Source organism: Mustela erminea, chromosome 18, assembly GCF_009829155.1.
Source record: "Mustela erminea isolate mMusErm1 chromosome 18, mMusErm1.Pri, whole genome shotgun sequence".
Lineage (NCBI taxonomy): Eukaryota > Metazoa > Chordata > Mammalia > Carnivora > Mustelidae > Mustela > Mustela erminea.
In genome coordinates, this window is record NC_045631.1 from 12,380,301 (window position 1) to 12,402,451 (window position 22,151).

At 50.4% G+C, this 22,151-nt stretch overlaps 1 protein-coding gene across 7 annotated transcripts; it reads right to left on the minus strand.

The window, feature by feature from the left end:
• Positions 1-236: 236 nt before the first annotated feature.
• FLCN (folliculin) lies at positions 237-19,893 on the minus strand. 7 transcript variants are annotated; one of them, XM_032321099.1, is made up of 13 exons: positions 19,462-19,538; positions 18,259-18,418; positions 14,453-14,725; positions 12,926-13,072; positions 11,017-11,238; positions 9,597-9,757; positions 8,061-8,152; positions 6,311-6,501; positions 4,708-4,821; positions 3,780-3,903; positions 2,626-2,757; positions 2,416-2,521; positions 237-1,532 (listed from the first exon to the last, which is right to left on the minus strand). In XM_032321099.1, the coding sequence occupies exons 3-13, from the start codon at positions 14,699-14,701 to the stop codon at positions 1,331-1,333; spliced, it is 1,740 nt and encodes a 579-aa protein (XP_032176990.1). In that variant the 5' UTR covers positions 14,702-14,725; positions 18,259-18,418; positions 19,462-19,538; the 3' UTR covers positions 237-1,330. The 7 variants fall into 7 exon arrangements, with proteins under 7 accessions (XP_032176990.1, XP_032176992.1, XP_032176993.1 ...); XM_032321101.1 differs by lacking the exons at positions 18,259-18,418; positions 19,462-19,538 and adding an exon at positions 19,796-19,893; XM_032321102.1 differs by lacking the exons at positions 18,259-18,418; positions 19,462-19,538 and adding an exon at positions 19,586-19,837 and having other exon boundaries at positions 4,717-4,821.
• Between the last annotated feature and the right edge of the window lie 2,258 nt (positions 19,894-22,151).

Genomic DNA, 22,151 nt, shown 5'->3' on the forward strand with positions numbered 1-22,151 from the left:
AGGAATGCCAGCACACCTGCTGGGTGGCTGGGTGGGGGACAGGTAGTGCTACTGCGCTCTGAGCTGAAATTGATCAGAAGTAACCACAATGTACAGTCTAAGTCTCTTAGAATTTACAACCCTTTAGCAGACCTCAGTTTCAAAATAGTTCTATCACCAGTGTTATTTTAGTCATAATATTTTGTGACTGACCCCACAAAAATTCTAGGTTATCAAATCAATAAAACCATGTAGTCAACAGTTTATAAAAATACATCTTTATTGTGTTTCAATGTTCCTGCATGATAGATACCCAGTCATATAAACTTAGTTTCCATGTTAAATATAAGTTAAGCAAATACACACACACACACACACACACACACACACACTATAAACAAATCAGCAAAATTGCTGGAAAAATCCCTCCAAGCCATGAATCCTTATTAAAAGTGCACATTGGGATGATTAAACTATCTTAAGTCACCATACTCTGAAAATTGTTACCTGTAGCCAAATCTAAATGTTTAAAGAAGCAATAAAGGCAAAGTGACTTGGAATAAAACTACAGTTGGTTTCTAAACTTCACGTCCAGTGAGTCAGGAAGTCAAATGGCTCCATCTGACATTTCAGCAAAGTATCATCTTTGTGTAAAAAGGATCAGGGGCCTGTCTGCAAGCCACAGGAAAATGTCAAAGCAACCACAGGAGAGCATGGCCAGAAGACTTCGTAGTCACATGGTTCCAGAACATGAATCCCAAAGATGAGGGAGCATCTACTCCACCCCAGAAGCCACCCCAGCTCAAAACCAGACTGCTAACAATGACTACATGAAAATTCACAACTGCAGCAAAACATACACGCATTCATATTATAAAACCTGGAAAAGTCTTGAATTTCAGAATAGAAAGATTCAAACATGAACCTTGAGAGGTTTGTTACTGCGGCCAAAATACCCAGGTTGGGACTGGCCTGGCATGTTTCCCTGTAAATTTTGAGATCTAAATCCTTGAGAGCCGTAAGATGCATGTTCTCCTCAGTCTTCTCTCTCAGGGTGCTCAAACACAGGGGACCCACTGACCCACGTTTCCCACAGCCCCTTTCAGGGTTAGAACAATTCAAATAGCTTCTGGAAGGGTGCCGAAAACTACACCAGGTCCTAATCCCACACAGAGGGCAAAGTCTGGCCCCAAAAGTTTCCGTTGCTCGCTAGGAAAGGGCTCCATGCCGGCAGTTCAGAGACGAAAGCAGTCTGTGACTGCCATCAGAGACCCGTCCGTGAGCTCAGCGGCAAAGATGGCCATCAGTACTTCTCCGAAGGTGAACATGGGATCAGATTCGCACCGTGGGGTCAATTACGAGGCTCTGAGGCTGTGGGGCTGCGGACTGTGGACATGAGGTGCGACTTGTAGGTTTTGCTCAGGCCCGTCATCCAGAACTTAAGCAGCTTGACATTGTCTTCCTCAGACGCTCCGAGAATAGTCAGGAGCTTCTGCGTATCCTCTTTGGGTCGACTGTCCACCTTGGTGAATTTGAAAAGGACCTTCACTTTGCTGAAAAAAACCAAAAACACAACTCTCAGACGCCACAGCAAAATCACCACAGTTCAGGTCCCGAGGCCTGAGGGCTTCAAGACCAGCACACGGAGTGGCCACTCACAGCTGTGTACTCCAGGACTTCTCCCTGGCCCAGCAGTTCTAACCCCGCGCCGTAAGGCCGCTGCCTCAAAATGGGGGACCCATTTTCTTTCAATTAATTTAAGGACTTTGTTGCTCCTCAGCTTCACTGTATTGCTGGGAATCAGGACAATGTCTGACTGAACTGCATTAAAAATTACTAACAAATTTTATTAAGAAAATAAAGTAACTAGTTAACTTTAATAGAAAAGAAACATCTGTTATCTGGCTTTTGGGTTTTTTTTTAAAAGATTTTATTTACTTGAAAGAGAAAGAGAGAGAGAGAGAGAGATGGAAACGGAGCATGAGAGGGAGTGGAGAGAGAAGGAGGAGGAGAGGGAGAAGCAGCTCCCCGCTGAGCAGGGAGCCCAACACGAGACTCGATCCCAGGACCCTGAGATCATGACCTGAGCCAAAGGCAGACGCGTAACCAACCACAGCCACCCAGGTGCCCCTGGCCTTCAGATTTTTGAAGTTAATTAAGTAGCAAAAATAACTGCTTCTCTTGGAAGCAGGAGTCACAGGCATCTCATGCAGGAACATCGTGAGGACTAGAAGTGCTGACCTTGCACAAAGTCACTCAGCGGCAAAGATACGACTTGAACCCATGCTCTTAACCTCTGTTCTACCTCATTTTTCAGGGAGGCCACAGCTTTTTCTGAAAATAGCTCCTGGTTCTTGCCAGCCGAACCCAATGCTCCCGGCTGGCCAGCACCCCCGTGAGGAAACAGACTCCAGAGGCCAGTGTGGGTGCGCTTACTTCATCCACTCCTCCTTGAGGCAGACAAGGCACTGGTCCACCACGCCCACAGACAGGTTCTGGTTGGTCAAAGCGGCTTCCATCTTATTCAGGATGGTGGGGCCAACTGGGAACAAGGGCGGGTCATCAGCATGGGGTTGCGAGAGGCAGCCTCAGCGCTCTCGTCCCCACTCACCGTGCTGAAAGGCCGGCCGGCCTGGCGGCACCCACCTCGGTCCGCAGCTACGGGACTTCCACTGGTCACAACAAACTCGTACTTGCTGAGGGACTGGTCCCCCTCGCAGCCAGCTGGGTGGAGGCCAGACCGGGGGGCTGTGTGGGCCTCGACGACGACAGCAAACTCTGCAGCAACACAAAGTGCAGGTGCTGGGAGCGTGCCTGTGCCCCGCAGGGACCTGCTTCCTGCTGCTGCCCCTCCCATCAAAGAGCGGAAACCCACCTCTCTCATGCTTGGCCACATCTTGGCCAAGCTTGGCTGCTGCCCCTCCCATCAAAGAGCGGAAACCCACCTCTCTCATGCTTGGCCACATCTTGCAGTATGTTTGTCAGTAGAGTTAAGGATTAATTCTTGCCTCAGTTAATGTATTACATTTCAGTAACTAATTATATATCTGAACTCACTTAATTCCAAACAGCCCCGTGACAGCACTCCCAGTGTCAGTCTCATCTTATGACAGGGAAAGAGACTGCTAAGCGCTTCCCGCACACTGCCAATACCCCGGTTAAGAATTTCAAGCTCATCTTCAAAACGGGGAGGCTGTGTTCCAAAAAAAGGTGCGCGTCTCTGGGACTCAGGACCCAGCCTGGGACACTGAACGGAATGGCAGCTCGGGACTGCTGAGCCCCCAACGCTCTGACAGTCTACTTTCTGGCCATCTCTCAGAGTGAGCTTGGAGAAGCCACTGGCTAGCCGGGGGAGACTGGGATTCACACCCAGGCTGACTCCTGAACCCCTCAAACCAAAGGAAAAGGATGCTCATCAGATTCCTGGCTCTCACTGGTGAATGTCAAGGATGGATAGGATTTAAGGCACATGTAAGAAAACAGTCGCCTTCCTAATCTTGTCATCACCGACTCAGCTCAGCGTAATAACACGACAAACCTCTGACACCCATCTGTGCTGTTTCCACTCCCGTGACTCTAATCTGCCTTCCACTGAGAACCACACCCAGTAGGCTACCCTCACTGGGAGGCTGTTCTGTCCAACCCTCACCCGTTTTAAAGACAGAAAACAGAGGCCCGAAGCCACTAGGAAAACTGGTCCTCCTGCTTGAGCAGACAGCGTCCTCAGATCCATGGCTAAGACGCAGTTCCACTTCTGAGCCCTGAAGTGCAGGGCTCGGTCCGACAGGAGAGGTACGTACCTGAGGACAGCACGTGGGCGGGGATCTGCACGTGAGGGCTGAGCCCCAGGAAGTTGCAGCGGTAGGCCTCCTCGTACTGGTTGCTGTAAGGGATGACGCGGACACAGCCCACTGGCAGCATCGTCTAGAGAGGACACAGTAACACAGACCTGCACCAGCTGAACATCCCCTGCCCGAATCCATTACCCACACCCCACATGCCCTCCGCAGCTCGGGCCAAGCCTCTTTCCTCCCAGAAGGCATTCCCGGTCATGTGGCGCTACTGGGGTGTCTCTCGCGTGGCCCCAGATCCTAACCCGGCAATTGGTCATACGGGACTTGCGCTACCTCTTGCTCTGTGGTGTTAGATAATCTATTATTCTTTGACTTCTGAGATGTCTGTCTCTTCCCTCACCCCACAAAGAGATTATAAACTTTTTGAGGGATTCTGGCATATTCACTTTGTGCCCTCGGCAGACCTAGGCAGTTATCAGGCATGAATGAGGTTTCTGAGGACATAAACATCATCAGCCAGGCCTGGGCCTTGGCACCCACAACCCCTCTGAGGTGCAGACAGCATGGCAGACACACTCCCACCTGACTCATCAGGAATGTTCTGTGCACAGGGACGTGTGCTGACCAAAAGCTGCTTTTAGGGCAGCTGTGAACCATGCAGTGGCTTCTTAGAGGGATCTGGGGGTGGTGGCAGGGGAGTGATCACTCTAACAAGGCAGCACAGACTCCTTCCACTGGAAATAAGCGCCACTGATGACTGCCACTTTCAACAGTGCAGAAAAAGCATGGATCTCAGATTCAGGCATGCACGTCTGGGTTGAGCCATCCCTGCATCCTAACATGAAACCCACCGTCGGGATTTTAAAAAAAGAGAAACAAAAAATCACCAGACACTGTCCCACTACAAAACACTTACAAGAAAAACTACTCTTACCCGAAGAACCTCAAAAGCTGACTGGACAAGGTCTGCGTCTCTGCTTTTCCATATCACTTGATTCCCCATGAGAACATGCCAGGCCAACATGCGAAAAGACTGGGCACCCAGAACCTGAAAAACACAGTTCAGTGCGTTCTGCCCTGAATTTTCTTTTGTGCAATTGAAGTTATCTGTGTGTTCTCTTTATGGTGAAGGAAGATGGGTCGCGAGAGGGAAGGACCAGCTGACTTGCCCATGGTCAGGAGGAGGAAGGCGGAGGTCTGGATGAGCCCCTGGCAGCCCGATCCCAAGGCCCTAGCACACTGTAAGATCCCAATTTTATTTTTAAAAACTCGAAGCAGAGAACATGTTAGCAATCTGTAACATTCACTTTTTCTCTCATTACTTTGCCAAATCATTTCCAAGTTAGGGACAAGCAGCATGGCACTTCAGGACCCAGGATGGACCAGGGCTCTCCCACAGAACTCCAGTACACACCACCACCAGAAATACCACACAGATGCACCATCAACCCAGTATCTGCAGCCCCAACTCTCTAACGGTGTCCTTGATTGCTGTTTTCTTTCAATCCAGGAGTCACCTGAGGACCAACAACTGTTTCATTTATTCTGCTGTCTGTCCTATTTGATGCTAGAACAGTCCCTCTCTCCACCTGACTTTTTAGAACTTCTCTGACACTGGTGTTTCTGGAGAGTTCAGTCTGTTATTCTATGACTTATAATGTGGCTTAAAAAAAAAAAAAAGGACGCTAGAAATATACTTTACAAAACTCCTATAGTTTCAAAACACTCCCACCTCCCATGGGACTGAAGATTTGTTCTAACTTTAATCCACACAAGCAACAGACAAGGATGACCTTAGCCAAATACATGATTTTGGTAGGTCAATGTTCCTCATTCAGAAGGCCCACAGAACATCTGCCGTTTAATCAGTCTTTACACCATTTTTCAAAAAGAAAATAACTATCTTTTGTTAAAACTCATGCGCATTGTAAAAATAGTCACAGAGAAACAGGAAAAGGGACTGCCCTTGTAATCTTATCTTCTCGTCTGACCAAATATAACCAGGGCCTACACTGTTGCGTGAGACTCGTGTCTCCAATCCGCGTGTATACAAACATGCGTACCAGCCTACATGATACAGTGGATGTTTTCCTCTCTGTATTCAAGGACACACCACTGTTTGGGTGCAATTCCTATGGTTGGACATCAGATTCTCCCCAATCTACTGTACAAAGGGCCAGCATTTCCAGTCTGCTAAGCGTCCAATGCTGCATGCAAAGCAGAAGTGCTCTGAGCAGTGCTTCCTTTAAAAGGTTCCGGCGTGACAAGATCAGAGAAAGGACCATGAGAAGCCACCCATGTGGGCTTTCCATAAAACAGACACCTAGTCATCAGTAGAAGGGGAGCACTGTGCCTGTGGCCAAGGCAACCCAGCTGTCTTTGGCCAGCCACTGAGGGTTTCTGGTTATTCCTAACCAGTCAGTCCCCACTGGGTCTGAACGTCATGGGCCTAAAGGACAAAGTGTGCTGGATGAGAAGGTGGGGACTGGGCTCTTCTCCAGAGTTTCTGAAGGTGGGTCCACCCCTCGGTCACCTACCTGCCTCATATGCCGAAGGGACTTAAAGACAGACAACTTCCGGGGCTGCCAGTTTCCACAGTCCGAGAGCAAGGATGAATCTGTCGGGCACTTGGTCAGCTCCCGCCCTTCAGCACCCTCTGACAGGACAGGGGCTTTCTCCTCCTCTTCAGCCTCAGAGTTGTCCCAGCTTTCAGATTCCTCTTCCAAGTCTGCAAGACAGACCACAAAGACATTTAAGAAACATGCGATCCTTGGATGGGACAGTGTCGTGGTGTCCACCTTAGTCCAAGGCACTCCTGATTGCTGGTTTGGGTCGGCTACCTAGACCGTTTGTCTTCAGAGCCCTGGGGGGAGCGGGGAGGAATCAGTCTGTTTATTTACTTAGCCCGGAGCCTCACACTGCACTATGAAGCGGGCACCCATGAGACTATGAGCTGTTTAGGACTGCGGGATAATGCAAAGCAATGACAAGAACGAGCCTAGCTTGGTCACTGCAAACTTCCTCGCTCAGGCGCTATTCTAAAGGCTTCCACACATTATTTCATTTCATCCTTTCAACTGTCCTGAGGTCAGTACTATTCTCCCCATTTTACAGATAAAGAAATATTTGTTATTCCCATGAATCTGTGTGACAACCACAAATAAGGACATCTCTCCATGATCCCAATGAGATCCACAGGGAGGAGGCCTTGTCTGGTCACACAGAATGCATGAGAGCAGCAGAGTCAAGATCTGAAGCCAGATCTGTCCAAATCCAAAGTGTGTGCTTCGACCTAAAATAAAGTCCAACCCATGACAGAGAGCCCTGCATGCCTGCACATGTATCCTTCCCAGAAGCTCCCACCAACAGACTATCCGTACCGTCTTCACTAGCCTAGAAATCTGAAATCTCAGTAAATGGTTCTAGGCCCTGCTGATCTGCGAGGGCATGAAGATACATTGCAAAGGTTTTATCTTTCGGAACATACTCTGCCCTTGCTGAAACTACTCCATTTCTCCCCCTCAGGAAAGCGCACTGAATCCAAGTGCATGTAAAGTCACCTGAGTGCGGGAATAACCTGGAAACAGCTCCAATTCATTAAGAAGGCCAATTATTTGCGACCCATAGCATGTCAAGTGTTATTAGTAACACACTACACACAACGCACATTGCAAATCTGGTTTACCCAACCCCAACGCTGAGGCTGCTGACTTATGTCACCAAGAATCAAATCATCTCCGGAGGAGGACCACAGACAGGGCCAAGACCAGAGGTTCCTACGCCGGTACACACCACAGCAGAAAACCCTGCGTAGTTACTTAAAAACACACAGGATCCTGAACCCCAGACATGGAGCTCTGATCAAAAACCTGGGGAGCATTACCCAGACATTGGTGAAGCTTGGGAACCACCCTTGATGAAAACCCAGGGTCTACCTAAAGCATAATACTTTATTATTGTTCAAGTGTCTAGAAAGGGCAGGAACCTAGGGATCCTACAACAGGGACGAAACCCTCCATCAACCCATCTTCTCCACAGCCTAGCGGCCCAAATAGCAGACCTTCCTGGGTTGCCCAGGGTGACAGATTCCTTCACGTGACTGTCAAGGAAAAGGACCCAGGAAACTACAATAAAAACACTAAGGCTAAATGGCAAGCTCTTGCAGATGCTCCCCCTGGGTTACTGATCCTAGGGTCCCCGTCACCAGGGTGGAGGGCCAGGTGGCTGTGAGACAGCCCCGACAGCCTCTGCAGGCAGAGACGTGCAGCACAAGCACTCCCAGCTCACCTGCAAGCTTCTCCATCTGGACCAAGGTGTCCTCAGTGGGCGCACCCTCCAGGAGCTTCTCAGTCAGCCGGCTGCCGCACGCCTTCAGGAGCCTGCAGAACAGAGCACCACCTGTGATGTCTTCTTGCCAGAAGGAAACAGAACTTGAAGCCTATCACACCTTTTGATCGCACTCCTCGTTCACAGAAAATATGGGCACAAAAGATCATATTGCACACGCCACAAACACAGAATCGGCCAAATCCAAAAGGACAATTCTACACGACAAAGGACTCTGATTCTCCAACAAAAGCCCTGGGGAAACCCGCGGCAGAGGCATCAGAGAAACCGCTCCAGACTTAAGTACACAAGGTGCGTGCTGTGAACTGGTGACCTGATCCCACCTGAAAACTCAATCCTGAGGCAAAACAGGAAAACCAAATACGGATTGGGCTGGATGATGCTTAGGAATCTGTCAGTTTTGTCGGATATGGTTTTACATTTGAAATGCTACAACTAAGATTTGCTTTAAAAAATATTTCCAGGGACGCCTGGGTGGCTCAGTTGGTTAAGCAGCTGCCTTCCGCTCAGGTCATGATCCCAGCGTCCTGTGATCGAGTCCCACATCGGGCTCCTTGCTCAGCAGAGAGCCTGCTTCTCCTTCTGCCTCTGCCTGCCATTGTCTGCCTGTGCTCGCTCCCCCCCCCCCCCGATAAATAAATAAAATCTTTAAAAAAAAATTTTTTTTTCCCAAAAAACAGGGGGCAGAAAAAGCAGTGAAATGTTGGCAACCACTATGGCTAAATGATGAAGGAATGCAGCTCATTGTATTATTTCTTCTATTTTGGGTCTGAAAACCTCGCCAGATGATTTTATGTCAGCATGGGAGACAGAGACACTCTAGTTCGCAGGTCCTCAGGAGCTACCCTCAAAGACCTCCGTTTGAGGTGCCTCCTCTGCACTCAGAACTGAATTAGACAATGTAGAGCCACGGCTGCACGAGGAGGAGGATCTGAGGGCGTCTATGGGAGAGGTACATCTTGCAATGGAAGGAAGAGAAACAATTTGAGGCCAGAGGACAGACTGTGGTGATTGTTAGAAGATGGAGACAATTCCTCCCTCCTGACTAGGCAGGTCAGAGCGCCACAGCACACTCCTAACAGCCTCTGCTGGAAGGGCCCTAGCAGCCTGCACCGATCTGCCAGGGGACTGCAAACCTTGGACCACTGCAGCCCTGAATGACGAACCCCTGAGAAGCTCAGCCAGAACCATCCAGGCCAGTCACCCAAATCCTTGACCCACAACGCTTGTTGGAGACAAGAAAGGGAGATCACTGCTCTTGGTGCGAGAGCATCACCTTAAACACACGGGGAAGGGAGTGCCACCTAAATCCATTTTCCACATGCCCAGGGGAAGATGCCCAGAGGAAAAGGAGGCAGGTACAGCACAGAGGCCCCCGGGGAACTCAGCCAACAACAGCTTCCCCAGATTCATGCAGCATCCAAGCAATGACTGCTCTCATTCTAACGGGCGCTAAAAGACTGCAAATCTCGTTACCAAGCAAAGGAGGTGTGAAGGCATGCCCACAAGTTGTCATCGCTTGTCAGGGATGTCAGCGAACGGGCCGCGTTGCCGTTGCGCTGGTGCAGGAAGGGCGTGAAGGCCGTGTTCATCCTCTGGGCGCGCTGTGGGCAGCCAAACTGCTCTGCCTCGAACACCTGAAATGCAAAGGGAAAGGGTGGTCTTTGAACCGAACAATGACAGCGGAGCAGCACAGAGCCAGCTCATTCATAGCCAACTTCCCGGCTCCTGCTCTGGAAGACTCTGTCCCGTTCTGCTGCCCTGATGCACAGAAAGTGCCAGTGGTCTCCTCATTCCAAACAGAATGGTTTCTGCCTCACAGCCTGATTACAAGCCACCGATTTCTCCTGTACCCTATTCCACAACCAATGCGCCGAGCACCTGCAGGTACTCAGGAGGCACACATGCTTGCGTGGCCACTACTGTTATTCTCCACACACTTTCAGTCTCCCCCGGTCCCAGCACATGGAGGCTTTCACCGCAAGACCTTGTGTGTGTGTTTGGGTGGGGGGGGGGGTGGACATGTGCCCCATCCTGGCACTGAGGTGAGAGAGAAATGAGGCCCTCCAGTTCCATCTATGCCCTGTCGCAGGAAAATCCGCAACTTTCCAACATGGCTGCCACCCCACCTGCTGGGCTGACTACAACGAGGTCTCCCAGTCCCTGCAATGGACCAGAACACGACTGACAACAAAAAAACTGACACCGACAAACAGTAAACAAATACCACCGACAAACAATAAACAATAAACTGTCGGCGCTGGTGGCTCAGTTGGTTGAGCTCTTGATTGTGGCTCAGGTCATGATCTCAGTGTTGTGCGATCAAGCCCTAGGTCAGACTCCTAGCTGGGGATGGAGGCTGCTTGGGATTCTCTCTCTCCCTCTGCTCCCACCCTGCTCTATCAAAACAAAAAAACAAAACATAAAAAATAAAAACACCCAAATAAAACAAAACGAACAAAAAACCCCCCAAATCCTGTGGTTTTAACCCACTGAGGTCTGGAGGCTGTTTGTCATCACAGCATAACCTGGCCCATTCTGAGAGATGCGATGCCACAGCTAGAGGTCTATGCTGGCGATGGGTCTACAACACGACTCGTGCACAGGCTTTCAGATGAAGGTCAGAGGAAGCAAAGACGCCAGGAAGGAAGCAGGACATGTGAGCATAACGAAGAAGCCAGAGCTGAACAAGAAAGGGGACAACAGTGGACTCAAGAGAGCCACTGAGTGAAGCAAGCAGGACTGACTGCCGCAGCCCGACTCTGAAGTCGGAAGACCACAATTCAGACAGAGCAAAGCCGCCAGACCTGGAGATCATAAAACCACCCTTGCTCTGACCCCGTCAGTGCCAGGCTCCTCCCCCACTGCCACCCACGCTCCCTCCACATGGGGTCACCTTGAGCGCCTTGCCCTGCAGCTCATCAATGATCCCTCGGATCTTCCCAAGCAGGAAGGGCCAGGAGTTGATGAGGTAAATCCGGTCCATCATGATGGCGATGATGCTGTACCAGCGCTGGAAGCCCCTGGCCAGGCTGTCCTTGATGAAGAAAGTGTGGCTGAACACGAAACCATGCTGCTCGTCCCCAAAGAAGATGGGGCCTTCCCGGCCAGGGCAGACCTGCAAAAATCAACAGCCATTGCAGGACACAGTCCTGTGCCTGCTCTAGTGACACAACTCCTCCTTCTCTAACCTAGCTTTCTGCAGTAAGTAACTGGCATTAATTATGGGAAGAGTGGGGGAGGTGGGGACAAGACAAGAAAACTGCTCTCATCTGCTCCTGGGATCAAACTTTCTAAAGATAACATTTATTACCATGGATTGCAAGGGCCAGTCAAGTAGGTTCATGACTTTTTTCTACCCTGAGCCATAAAAAACTCCTGTTCAAATATTGTATCTATTCTGGACCCCAATCTGCCAACATCACTCATTCAGAATACACTGGAGAAGATCAGAGCAGTCACTGTAGTCCATACAATAAAATGTGCATACTTTGCTTACAGGAGAGAAGTTAGGTCTCTCTCGAGACACATTCACTCTTCACACACAATTCACACAATTATCTGCCTCCAGAAGATTAGCAGCAGGAAACCAGAGGGAACCAGCTAAAGACAGGCACCCTGCCACCATACGTTAGAACTGAGAGGAGGGCTCAGCATGTCCCATCAGGTGAATATGGAGAAGGGAAGATTTGTAATTGAATCATTAATTCTTCCTGACAGATTAAAAAAAAGCTAAGGGGCACCTGGGCGGCACAGTCGGTTGAGCCTCTGACTCTTGGTTTCAGCGAAGGTCGTGATCTCAGGGTTGTGAGATCAAGCCCTGCATCAGGCTTGGTGTCCAGCACGGAGTCTGCTTGAGATGCTCTCCCCATCTCCCCTCCCAATCATGCGTGCACAAATACGCACTTTCTCTCTTTCTAAAATAAATAAATCAATCTAAAAAAACCCAGAAAATCAAAAAATATAAAAGCTAAGACTTGAATTCAACAATAGGACCCAGGTCGTTTAGGAACAAACTGATTCACCCTTCAGGAGGTATACATGGTAACCCACTAAAGAATATGATGATGATGGAGATGATAACCACATAACCTAGAAACAGTTAATGTCTTAGAAATATACTCATCAAGAATTGAGATAATGAGGGGCGCCTGGGTGGCTCAGTGGGTTAAGCCGCTGCCTTCGGCTCAGGTCATGATCTCAGGGTCCTGGGATCGAGTCCCGCATCGGGCTCTCTGCTCAGCAGGGAGCCTGCTTCCCTCTCTCTCTCTCTGCCTGCCTCTCCATCTACTTGTGATTTCTCTCTGTCAAATAAATACATAAAATCTTTAAAAAAAAAAAAAAAAAAAAAAAGAATTGAGATAATGAGGGATGCCTGGGTGGCTCAGATCATGATCCCAGCGTACAGGGATCAAGTCCCACATCGGGCTCCTTGCTCAGCAGGGAGCTTGCTTCTCCATCTGCCTCTGCCTGCCACTCAGCCTGCCTGTGCTCGCTTGCTCTCTCTCCCTCTCTCTGACAAATAAATAAATAAAATCTTAAAAAAAAAAATAATCAAGATAACAAAAGTCTGGTGCTTGAATGATAAGCTAGCAACCATTCAGAACACTGAAGTCTAGCCCAACTTACTCCAGAGTTGGAGAGAACCGGGGCTGCTGCGTGCTCCCTACTCAGTGATCACCCCGTCCTCTTCGTGAAGGACTGACCTCTGCCTTCTTTCCTGTAACTGGTACTGAACCTGTTCAGGGCGTCTGGGAGAGTGTGTGATGTTCCCACAGAGCTGCCTCCAGGGTCACGGTGCTCACCTCACAGCTCAGGCTCCGCACGCAGGCCTGGCGGACAATGCTGAAGAGCTGGGGGTGGTTGGGGTGCTGGTGACTGACATATTTAATTGAGGTCTCTTTATCATGGCTGATATACCCAGGATGTCCGGCAGCAAGGGACCGGCAGCCCTGCCACCGAGAAGGAGAAGAAAACCAATTAGTCAAGAAGTAGGAAACAAACTTTCTTATGCACACCTGAACAAAAAAACCCAATCTATTTTCACATAAAAATAACTGCCTTCTAGAGTTATGCTTCTCAAGATTTCAATGTTTCCCGAATAGGAAAACCGAACACCGATCACAAAGACCATCAATGTATGGGTATGAGATGTCAGAGTAGGAGGAAGAGACCGGATCTCCTGGGCACTACGTAGCAGCTGTTATGAAGGGCTCTGCATACACCGTCTCGTTTAATCAACAGTGCAACCCTATGTGATGATTACAGCCAGAATCCTCACTTTCCAGAATGCAAAGCTGAGGACCAGGGTTGAAAAGTGGCTCACACAGGGAGTGTGCTAGCCTCTGTCCCTGGTCCTGACACAGCCACTTTGCAGGGGCCTCAGGAGGCCGCCTGCATTCCCTGGGGTGCGGCACCCTGAGAACATAAACTCAGAGCCTGTGCTAGGGAGTGGACTGGACTGGTGGCCCTGGCTGCTGCCCCCCATGGAAGCCACCACCACACTGGCACTGAGGCCATGCATCCCAGAGGCTACCCCCACCCAGAGAATGCACAAGATGGGATGAGGCCAGCCCCTCTCTGTGAGATGCGGGACCCTTCCTGTGGCAATGCCAGCTCAAGGACTCTCTCCATCCAGCACTCTTTCTTTCCTTCCTTCCTCTCTTGCAGAGATGTCAGACTGGCTCGAAGCGGCAAGGCTCTCCCGACCTTCTACTGCCTCACAAGTGTGTCCAGCAATAAAAAGAGCAATCTTGCGCATGCAGTCTGCCTCAGTGCAACCGAACTACAGTGGCTAGACTCCCCTCCACCCTGCAGTGGCAGGTCTAACACCATTCCTGATTTCAGGGCCCGACCCAGGTCTGTCACACAAAGCAGCAGCCTGTTGAGGGAACCTCAGCTTCATTCCCTAGAGCTCACACAATGACACTGAAAGTAACAGCCAGGCCCCCATGAGGAGGACGCTTTCCAAGACACTGGACTGAGGGAAGTGGAGCCGAGGATGGGCTAGTGTGCAGACGGGAGCATGCAGAGGGAAGGGCCGAAAAGCAAATGCCAACTGTCAATTGTGTCAACTGCTGGCCCAGGATGCGTGAAAAAAGCTAAAGCTGGGATCACGGGAAAGAACTACAGGGACACAGAGAGAAGTGATCACATTCCATAGGGCCCACGAAGAATGGTCTGCACACATCATGGGAAGCGCACACCTTTCTGTGAGGTCATGTCCACGGTTAAGTTCCACAGGGTCTTCTGCCCACCCTCCAGGTCAAATTCACATCAGCATGAATCCCAGTCAAGAAAGAAACGTCTCCAATACCCTGAGGGACACTTGCCTCGCACATGTCTGACTTTTTGGGTCCTGGGCTGCTGGACTCTGCGCTGGCCCCTTCCGCGGGACTGTGAGCGCGGATCCGACTGCTCATTTGAATGCCACCTTCCTCCTCCTCGGCCTGCTCCCCCTGGCCAGGGCTGTCCCCATTCCCAGCCCCCTGAGGAAGCGGGGCGTGCAGAACTTCCGTGCAAAAGAGAGTGCGGGGGCCGTGGAGCTCACAGAAGTGACAGAGAGCGACAATGGCATTCATGGTGTCCTGGAGACAGCAGGAGGCCTGTGTGGGGGAGGAGAGGAAACATCATCAGCTGGCCAGCCTTTGTTCACGCTGCAGAACGCACCCGCTGCTCTGGAGCACAGGGACTGGGTGGGTGTCATCAGCAGGCTTCCCGGCCAGCAAGGCGGGTCACCCAGCTATCCAGCAAGCCAGCCGGCCTCAGCAGACAGAATACAGTGCCTGCCTACTAGGGGGTGCAGTAGAGGAGGGAGAGTATGATCAAGGATCACACAGAAAACCCTTCAGTTAGAGCTGTGACAGGGCTAGGAGGTGGCCAGCCCAGGGAAGAACACAAGGATGAGGGACAATGCGGCAAATATGACACAGATCAAGGGGATCTGGAAGCACTCATTTATTCTATCAACAGCTGCTGTGCTGGGTGATATGATACTGCCCTCATGGCGCTTACCTTCTAGGAGGGGAGGGACACACGACAAACTGCTTGCTCTCCTGTGGTGACAGCTTTGGGAAGAAATGTATGGCAGGTGGGGGTGGGGGGAGACTCAATGGAGGAGGTGGGATGTGATTTTGGATGCAGGGGCTCTCTGAGTGAGAGCTGAAGGGAAGAAGGGAGCCATGGGGCCAAGGAGGGGGCATGTCAAGGGGTGTGTCTACAGCTGGGGGATAAGGGCAGAAGATTAGAAGCAGGTGGACTTTAGAGACCCTTCTAGGCCGCAGTGAACACTGATTTTCTTCAGACTGGAGAGTCTCTGACAGGTTCTGATGAAAAATATGATAAATGTGAGTACTAGACAGTGGCCAGGATTCAACCCTTCTCTTTTGGAGACCCTCTCCCGCATTGTGGAGCCAAAGAAGATATCTTCTGTCCTCATTCCCCGACATGGGTGTGACCAAGGCGTGACAGTCAGACATACCTGCCCAGAAACCCGAACCCAGTGCTCCATGTCGGGGAGCGAGTCGCAGGTGACCGCATCCTCAAAACCCCACATGGTTTGTCTGTCACCGCATCCTCCCAGCAGCCTCCCTTCTCCAGGCTGCTCGCTAACTCTGCCACCCACCCGGCATCTTGCAGACCACCTCTCAGCTGACATGACCACCACTGCTCCCGTCTGTGCTCCTGAGGAAGAGGTTGGAGCTCGAGTGACAATGGGAACAGCAGAGGCCAACACAAAACAGACAACTCAAGACAAAGTCAGCTGGGCTGATGTGAGTCCGGCAGGCGGATCAGAGGGGGACTTGCGGGTGCCTGGCACGCAGGGAGAGCTGGGGCACAAGATACTGCTAGAGAGAGGTGGGCAGTGGACAGAGTTTGAGAGACAGCAGGACATTTAGCTGGAAAATCCTGAGAGCTCCATGGAGATTCTGGACTACAGAAGCAGAGAGGGCTGCAGAGGACGAAGGTCCAGGACACTCCACAGACCTGCCTGACTCACCATCTCACCACTCACTTCTTCCTCACACGTCCCTGTTGAAGGCCTCCCAAACCAGCTCCCCGGAGCAGCTGCCCACTTACACTGCATCACTCTCTCCCCTCCTCCGCTTTATTTCAGTTCTCCTAGAAACTGTATTGTTCGTGTTTCCCTGCATGAACCTTCCCTAAGAGGGGGGTGGGGGTCTAGTTCCTGACACACACTGGGGGTGTGTACTGAAGATGAGTGGGTTTAGGAGCTGCCCACAGAGAGAGGACAGTTGCTGCCACAGAAAGCAGAGAGGTCCTCAAAGATACCTATGGGCAGAACAGCTTCAAGAGCACAAGCATGGGAACACCGGATTCTGAGCACCTAGTGTCATGAGACCCAAACAAGCCAAATTCACTTTTTTTTTTTTTTTTAAGATTTTATCAAACAGCCAAATTTAAACAGAGGTTCCACCAGGCTCACTCTGGTGAGATCAAGGAAAATGACGGTTTAAGCATGTGCTGTGGAAGAGGAGCGAGGCAACCAACAATGGAGCAAGAATCCCAGAGGAAGAAGCTTTGAGACCCAAAGGCAGAGGCATTAACCCTGGAGAGGGGCCACGTCTTCCCTTCAGAGGCATAAAAGGGAAATAAGGTTCCCTCCAGCAAAACACCTGCGCGAACGTGGCACGAGACGAAGGGCGCACCCCGTTTACCGCAGAGCACCCACACGAGCCTCTATGCTCAGCAAAATTATGTGTGTACCATCCCGCCTAGACAAGAGCACACAAGGCCATGTCCAAATGAGTCGTGCACGGCAGCAGCGGCCACACTGCAGCTCTAAGGCCTGACATTTTCTAGGTAAGAGGGAAAAAAAAGAGCAGATTCTAAGAGCAACGGACTTAGCAGCTTATTTGAAGAGCCACCATCAAGCAGCTTACTGCCAACTTAAAATCAGACCCGGTTTGGGGGTTCCCGAGGCTCTGAATGGCTTAGCAGTCTTCCTGCCTTCTGCTCAGTGACAGCAAACTGGCATTGCAGCCGAACTCTGAGCTGAACTTCTGCACCCCTATGGCGTTATTTCATAAAGGATGTCTTTAAACATAAATATATTTACTTCTTTTAAAAATACAAAATATTTACAAACATTAGGTCCTCATCCTTCCTACTTCAGGTTACAAGGGACTGCCCTGGCAGCACCAACACCATGCCAAGTTAACCCTTCAGACCTTAGGCCTACGAGTCTCCCTCCTCCTGGAATGGGATGGACAGACCAGAGGTGAGGTCGCTAAGCTACCTCTCAGCATCCATGGTTAACACAGCAGACTTTCATTAATAGTTTTTTTGTTCTGTTTTGTTTTTTTAAAGAAAAGCAGTTCCAATCACGAGTACCACAGCCTCAGACAGCTAGTGGAAGACAGGGAGGTATCACTTAACTCCAAAACCACACAGAAAAAAGTCTGTCTCCAGCCTTTATGTGCCAGATGATGTCAAACATCTTTCTTATCCCGATAACTACCCTTAAGCTGAGAAACAGAGGCCAATCCGCACCTCTATCAGGTTAACCCCACAACATGTGCAACAGAATTCTGAGTAGCAGGTGGTCAGTTCCTCTCCCCAGCCCACTTCCAATTTGTACCAGATGTTTATGGAAGAAAATAAACTGGCTTGAGTATGCCTAACAGTTCTTCCCTTCTTTCTTTTTTTTTTTTTTTAAAGATTTTATTTATTTATTTGACAGAGAGGGATCATAAGCAGGCAGAGAGGCAGGCAGAGAGAGGGGAAGGGAAGCAGGCCACCTGCTGAGCAGAGAGCCCGATGTGGGACTCGATCCTAGGATCCTGAGATCCTGACCTGAGCCGAAGGCAGCGGCTTAATCCACTTAGCCACCCAGGCGCCCTCTTCCCTTCCTTCTAACGAGCTTTCCAGAATCCAAAGCAGCAGCAGTAATCTGCCCCCACCCCTTCAACTTTATACTCAAAGCAAGACCCAAATACGTCAAAGGGGTGGGGCCCTTTCCATGGTGCTGGCCTGGCCCTGCATCTATTTCATTCTCACTTCCTGTGTGGTCTTCTCATAGGACCATGGAGGTTCAAAGAGTACTTTGCCAATAAACACAGCATCACAACGGCTCTTAGCCAGCAACGAGCCCCAGAATTCCCTGCTGCTTCATTACCTAGTCTTCTTCAGGAGAGTCTCATTAGGTCAGCAGCTGGATCCCAGCAAGTCCAAGGTAAAACGTTCCACAGGGGATGACTTCCAACTCAAACCCATTCACACCGCGGTGGCTCCAATATTTCTACCAGCTTCACCTGGATTTCTGTTCACGAAGTTCCCTGATGACACGTGAAGGGCAAACACAGTCACGTACCACTATTTCTCAATCTCTTCATAACAACGTTGACAATCCAATGCCGGGAGCACTTTCCCTGCTGTGCCAGGGAGTCCCTACTGCCACTCTGGCTCGTCACCATGGGTGGTGCCAGCTGTCCAGGGGCTGGAGAAGCAGCACCTCTTTTCAGCAAACTCCTTCCTCCTACTTCTCTGCCTCCAGTGGCTGCTGCTGATCACCTGGAACCTCAACCCACAATGCGCCAGTCTTTGGGTAAATACTTTCCTCCAGGTGATAAGGTTGTGTCCAAAGAGATCCGCAAACTGGAGAAATGTGGTCTCCTATTCGCGATGGAGAGCACTGATCTGGGCCTATCACTTCATCAGAGTGCCAGCCTCAGAACACCAGCCTGGGAGAAAAGAAGTCCTGACACACACCCTCTTCCCTAAACCAGAGGCAAGGCAAAACCTGGGTTGGGGGGAAGGCGGAGGGTTCAGTCTCCTGGTAACATTAAAGGGGAAGGAATCGGGGCACCTGGGTGGCTCAGTGGGTTAAAGCCTCTGCCTTTGGCTCAGGTCATGACCCCAGAGTCCTGGGATCGAGCCCCACATCGGGCTCTCTGCTTAGCGGGGAGCCTGCTTCCTCCTCTCTCTCTGCCTGCCTCTCTGCCTACTTGTGATCTGTCAAATAAACAAAAATCTTCAAAAAAAAAAAAAAATGGTGGGGAGGGGAACGAATCAACGACGCTGACGGGGTCTGAACCCAGGTCACGTTCCTCATCCCTTTACCGTCCGTGGATCTGCCCCCCACCCTACATCTCAGGTTCTTAGCCACCCCCTTCGACTCTGGTCCCAAAGCACCCTGGTCGCCAACACCGCACACCAGCTCGAAGAGCGGTGGTGCCCCAAAGCTACCCCGAAGGCTGTCAGGCTTAATCCAAGGCCCTTAGGCCCGAACCATTCCCCTTCATCGGCCCCGGCGACTCCCGCCCGCCGCCACGACCCGTCCCTTCCAAAACCCTCCTCCCGGAAGCCAGGCTCTCCTCACCCTCCACGAAGCCGCTTCACAGCCCGGGTTCGAACGACCTGGACAAGCCAGGTGGCCGCTCCGGGGACTCGCTCCCACACGGGCACTACCCAACCCCCCGGACGCGGCAGAGCCGAATTCCCACCTGCGGGGAGAGCTCAGAGCCCGGCTCCAGCGCTCCGGCCGCGGCGCACCTGACAGCGTCTTCCTCACAGGACTCGCCAAGCGTGTCCTCCTCGAGCCTGTCGTTCCCCGGGCGCCCAGCCCCGCCGGGACGCCAGCCTGGCCCCGCGAGCCTCCCACACCTCCCGTCCGCCCGGGAAGTCTCAGCTTAGGTCCCGACCGCCTCACTCACCCGGGACCGCCTCGGCGCGGAGCCCGAGGCGCGTGACTCGGCCGGGACGTACCATCCGCCCACCCCACGGGGGGGCCCACGGGCTGGCCAGGCGCGGATCTGCACCGCAAAGCGAGGGGAGGCCTTGTCCAGCCCGCACACCTAAGAAGACCACGAGAGCCGGACAACTCCGAACTCTGGCGGGGAACCTGAAGCGGCTGCCCGACACCGGCCTCTTCCGCCGCCCGATTTCCGCGCCTCCACCCACCGAGAAGTACGGAATGGTTCCAGCCGCACCGGCCGGGCTAGTGGAGGAAACCATTTCAAGGCGCGGGGGGGGGGGAATACTTAAAATTAAAAAAACATTTCAAAAAGAGATTTGAGGGAAAATGTAGTCAGCCTAGTACACGAGGTCCACATCGATTAGGAAAAGAAACATAATGTCTCGACTTTATAGAGAGCGGGGCAACAGCTTGTGGTTTCACCTTTGGCTTTCATTAAATTGCCTATGAAACCCGTCTTCTGTGGGACGTGCGGGCAGGTGGCCGGGAGGGGCCGTCACGTGACGTGAGGCTACCGGGCAACGCGGTTGGGAAGCTAGGTGGGTAACTCGGGTTGTGGGGGGCCGGCTGACTGCGCATGTGCGTGGCACACGCCTACCCGAACAATAATCCGTCCGAGGTTTTTAAAACTATGAGTCAGTTATTAAGTAATACATATTTTTTAACACCTGGGCGCCTGTTAGTCAGCCTGTCCACTTAAAGATTAATTTTGAAGCCCTCAGTGCATGCATGATGTGATGTGGGCCCTCTGAGGGAAGAGCTAGAGGGACTTGAATCGCACTCCGGACGGCAGGAAATTCCTTTGAGTTGCGAGACGGTGCTGCCACCTTGTGTCGGGTCGGATCAAAGACCGCCGACCTCCGCTCTGGGCGCCTGTCCGCGGAGTCCTGGTGCTTGTGGCTCCCGCAGGCGGTGTCCAGAGGTGGTTGTCGTCGAGTGTTGGGGAAATAAGCCCCCACCTTTAGGAAGTAGAAGTAGCCGGTTGTTATGTTTTGTTTTGTTTTGTTTTTTAATCACCGCGGTCACTTCTTTCTTTGAATTTCCGCGTTACACTGAAGAGAGGAAACAATGAAATTGCAATTTGCTTTCTGTCTTCCTTTAGTGGTGTGATAAAAGATTAAGGAGTGTGGGAGTTAGGCGGCTAGTCGTTGTCTTTATATGTTTAGTCTTACCAATCCAATTTCTCGTGATATTGGACAGCACAGACTTAATATTGGCTTGTAAGTCGCAAGATAATTTTTGAACCAAACAAAGAAAACCCGCAAGGATATACTGATTTGGAATTCTGTTTTTTATTTTTGCCGTCAACAGTTCAGATACTTGAATTTTATTGGGTTTGCAAAAATTCTTGGAAAGCCTTAGCGGAAAGGTGCAAAAACTGTTTGCAGCCTTCTGGTGTGGCTGGGCCTTTACAATTTCTAAGAGAAAACATCATTTCAACATTTGTCAGAGTGGACAGGATTCACCTTGAAAATGGCCACAGCAGCAATGCTAAATACAAATCTGCTTTGGTGTTTTAATTTAATACTAGTTGCTTGTTAAATATTAAATACCAAGTGCTTCCTTTCCATCTAATAATAAACTTTACCACGTCATTATGGATTCACACTTGTTAAATGCCTTTTACAATTAGCAGAAGTTCTCTGCTCTCAACTTTTGATTTTAGGAAAGGGTAGGATTTTTCTTTGTTTACCACCGTTATTTCAACTGCCTATAAAAGCTACCACTGATTTTTCCTTTTCACAATAATTGATTTACACAGACATTAACCCATTCATTTATTTTCTCCAGGCCTTTTGCAATTGCTCAGACTTGTGTACAAATAATGTTTTCTTCTACAAATTGGTTACCATTTCAAGTCGCACCCCAGAAACTTAGAATGCAGAAAGCCCAAACTGCATCTTTGAAAAGCAAGCAGGGGGTAGAGAATTAGAATACAACGGACCCTTCACATAACTTGAGGAGGGAACTTGAATGAACACCAACATTTCAGCTCCTAAAAACCCAGGACTTAGGTTTCCCCCTCTCCCAAACTGTTTCTTAGAAAAGTATTTGTCCCTGATTAGATTACAAGGCACTTCTCTGTTATTAAGGCACCTTTTACAGTACTATTCTATCACCTACTTTTGTTTGGGGTTTTAATTTGCTAAAAAAAAGGAGGTGCCATCCATACAAGCAGAAAAATCCCACTGCTTTATTGCCCATTGGTACCATTTTGAGGCTCAGAAAACATCTGCCACCATTTTAAAAACATGCAACCAGGTGTTTCTTTAAATAATACCTTGTGCTAGTATATCCCAAATTGGAGCTAATGC

Bases quoted from the DNA above. Each gene is read 5' to 3' on its own strand.
- FLCN (XM_032321101.1), bottom strand. From the start codon at position 14,701: ATGAATGCCATTGTCGCTCTCTGTCACTTCTGTGAGCTCCACGGCCCC. The intron at 4,822-6,310 runs GTAGGTGACCGA...TGTGTTTTTCAG, and splicing joins CCCTTCGGCATATGAGGCAG to GTTCTGGGTGCCCAGTCTTT. The intron at 3,904-4,707 runs GTAAGAGTAGTT...TGTCCTCTCTAG, and splicing joins CAGCTTTTGAGGTTCTTCGG to ACGATGCTGCCAGTGGGCTG.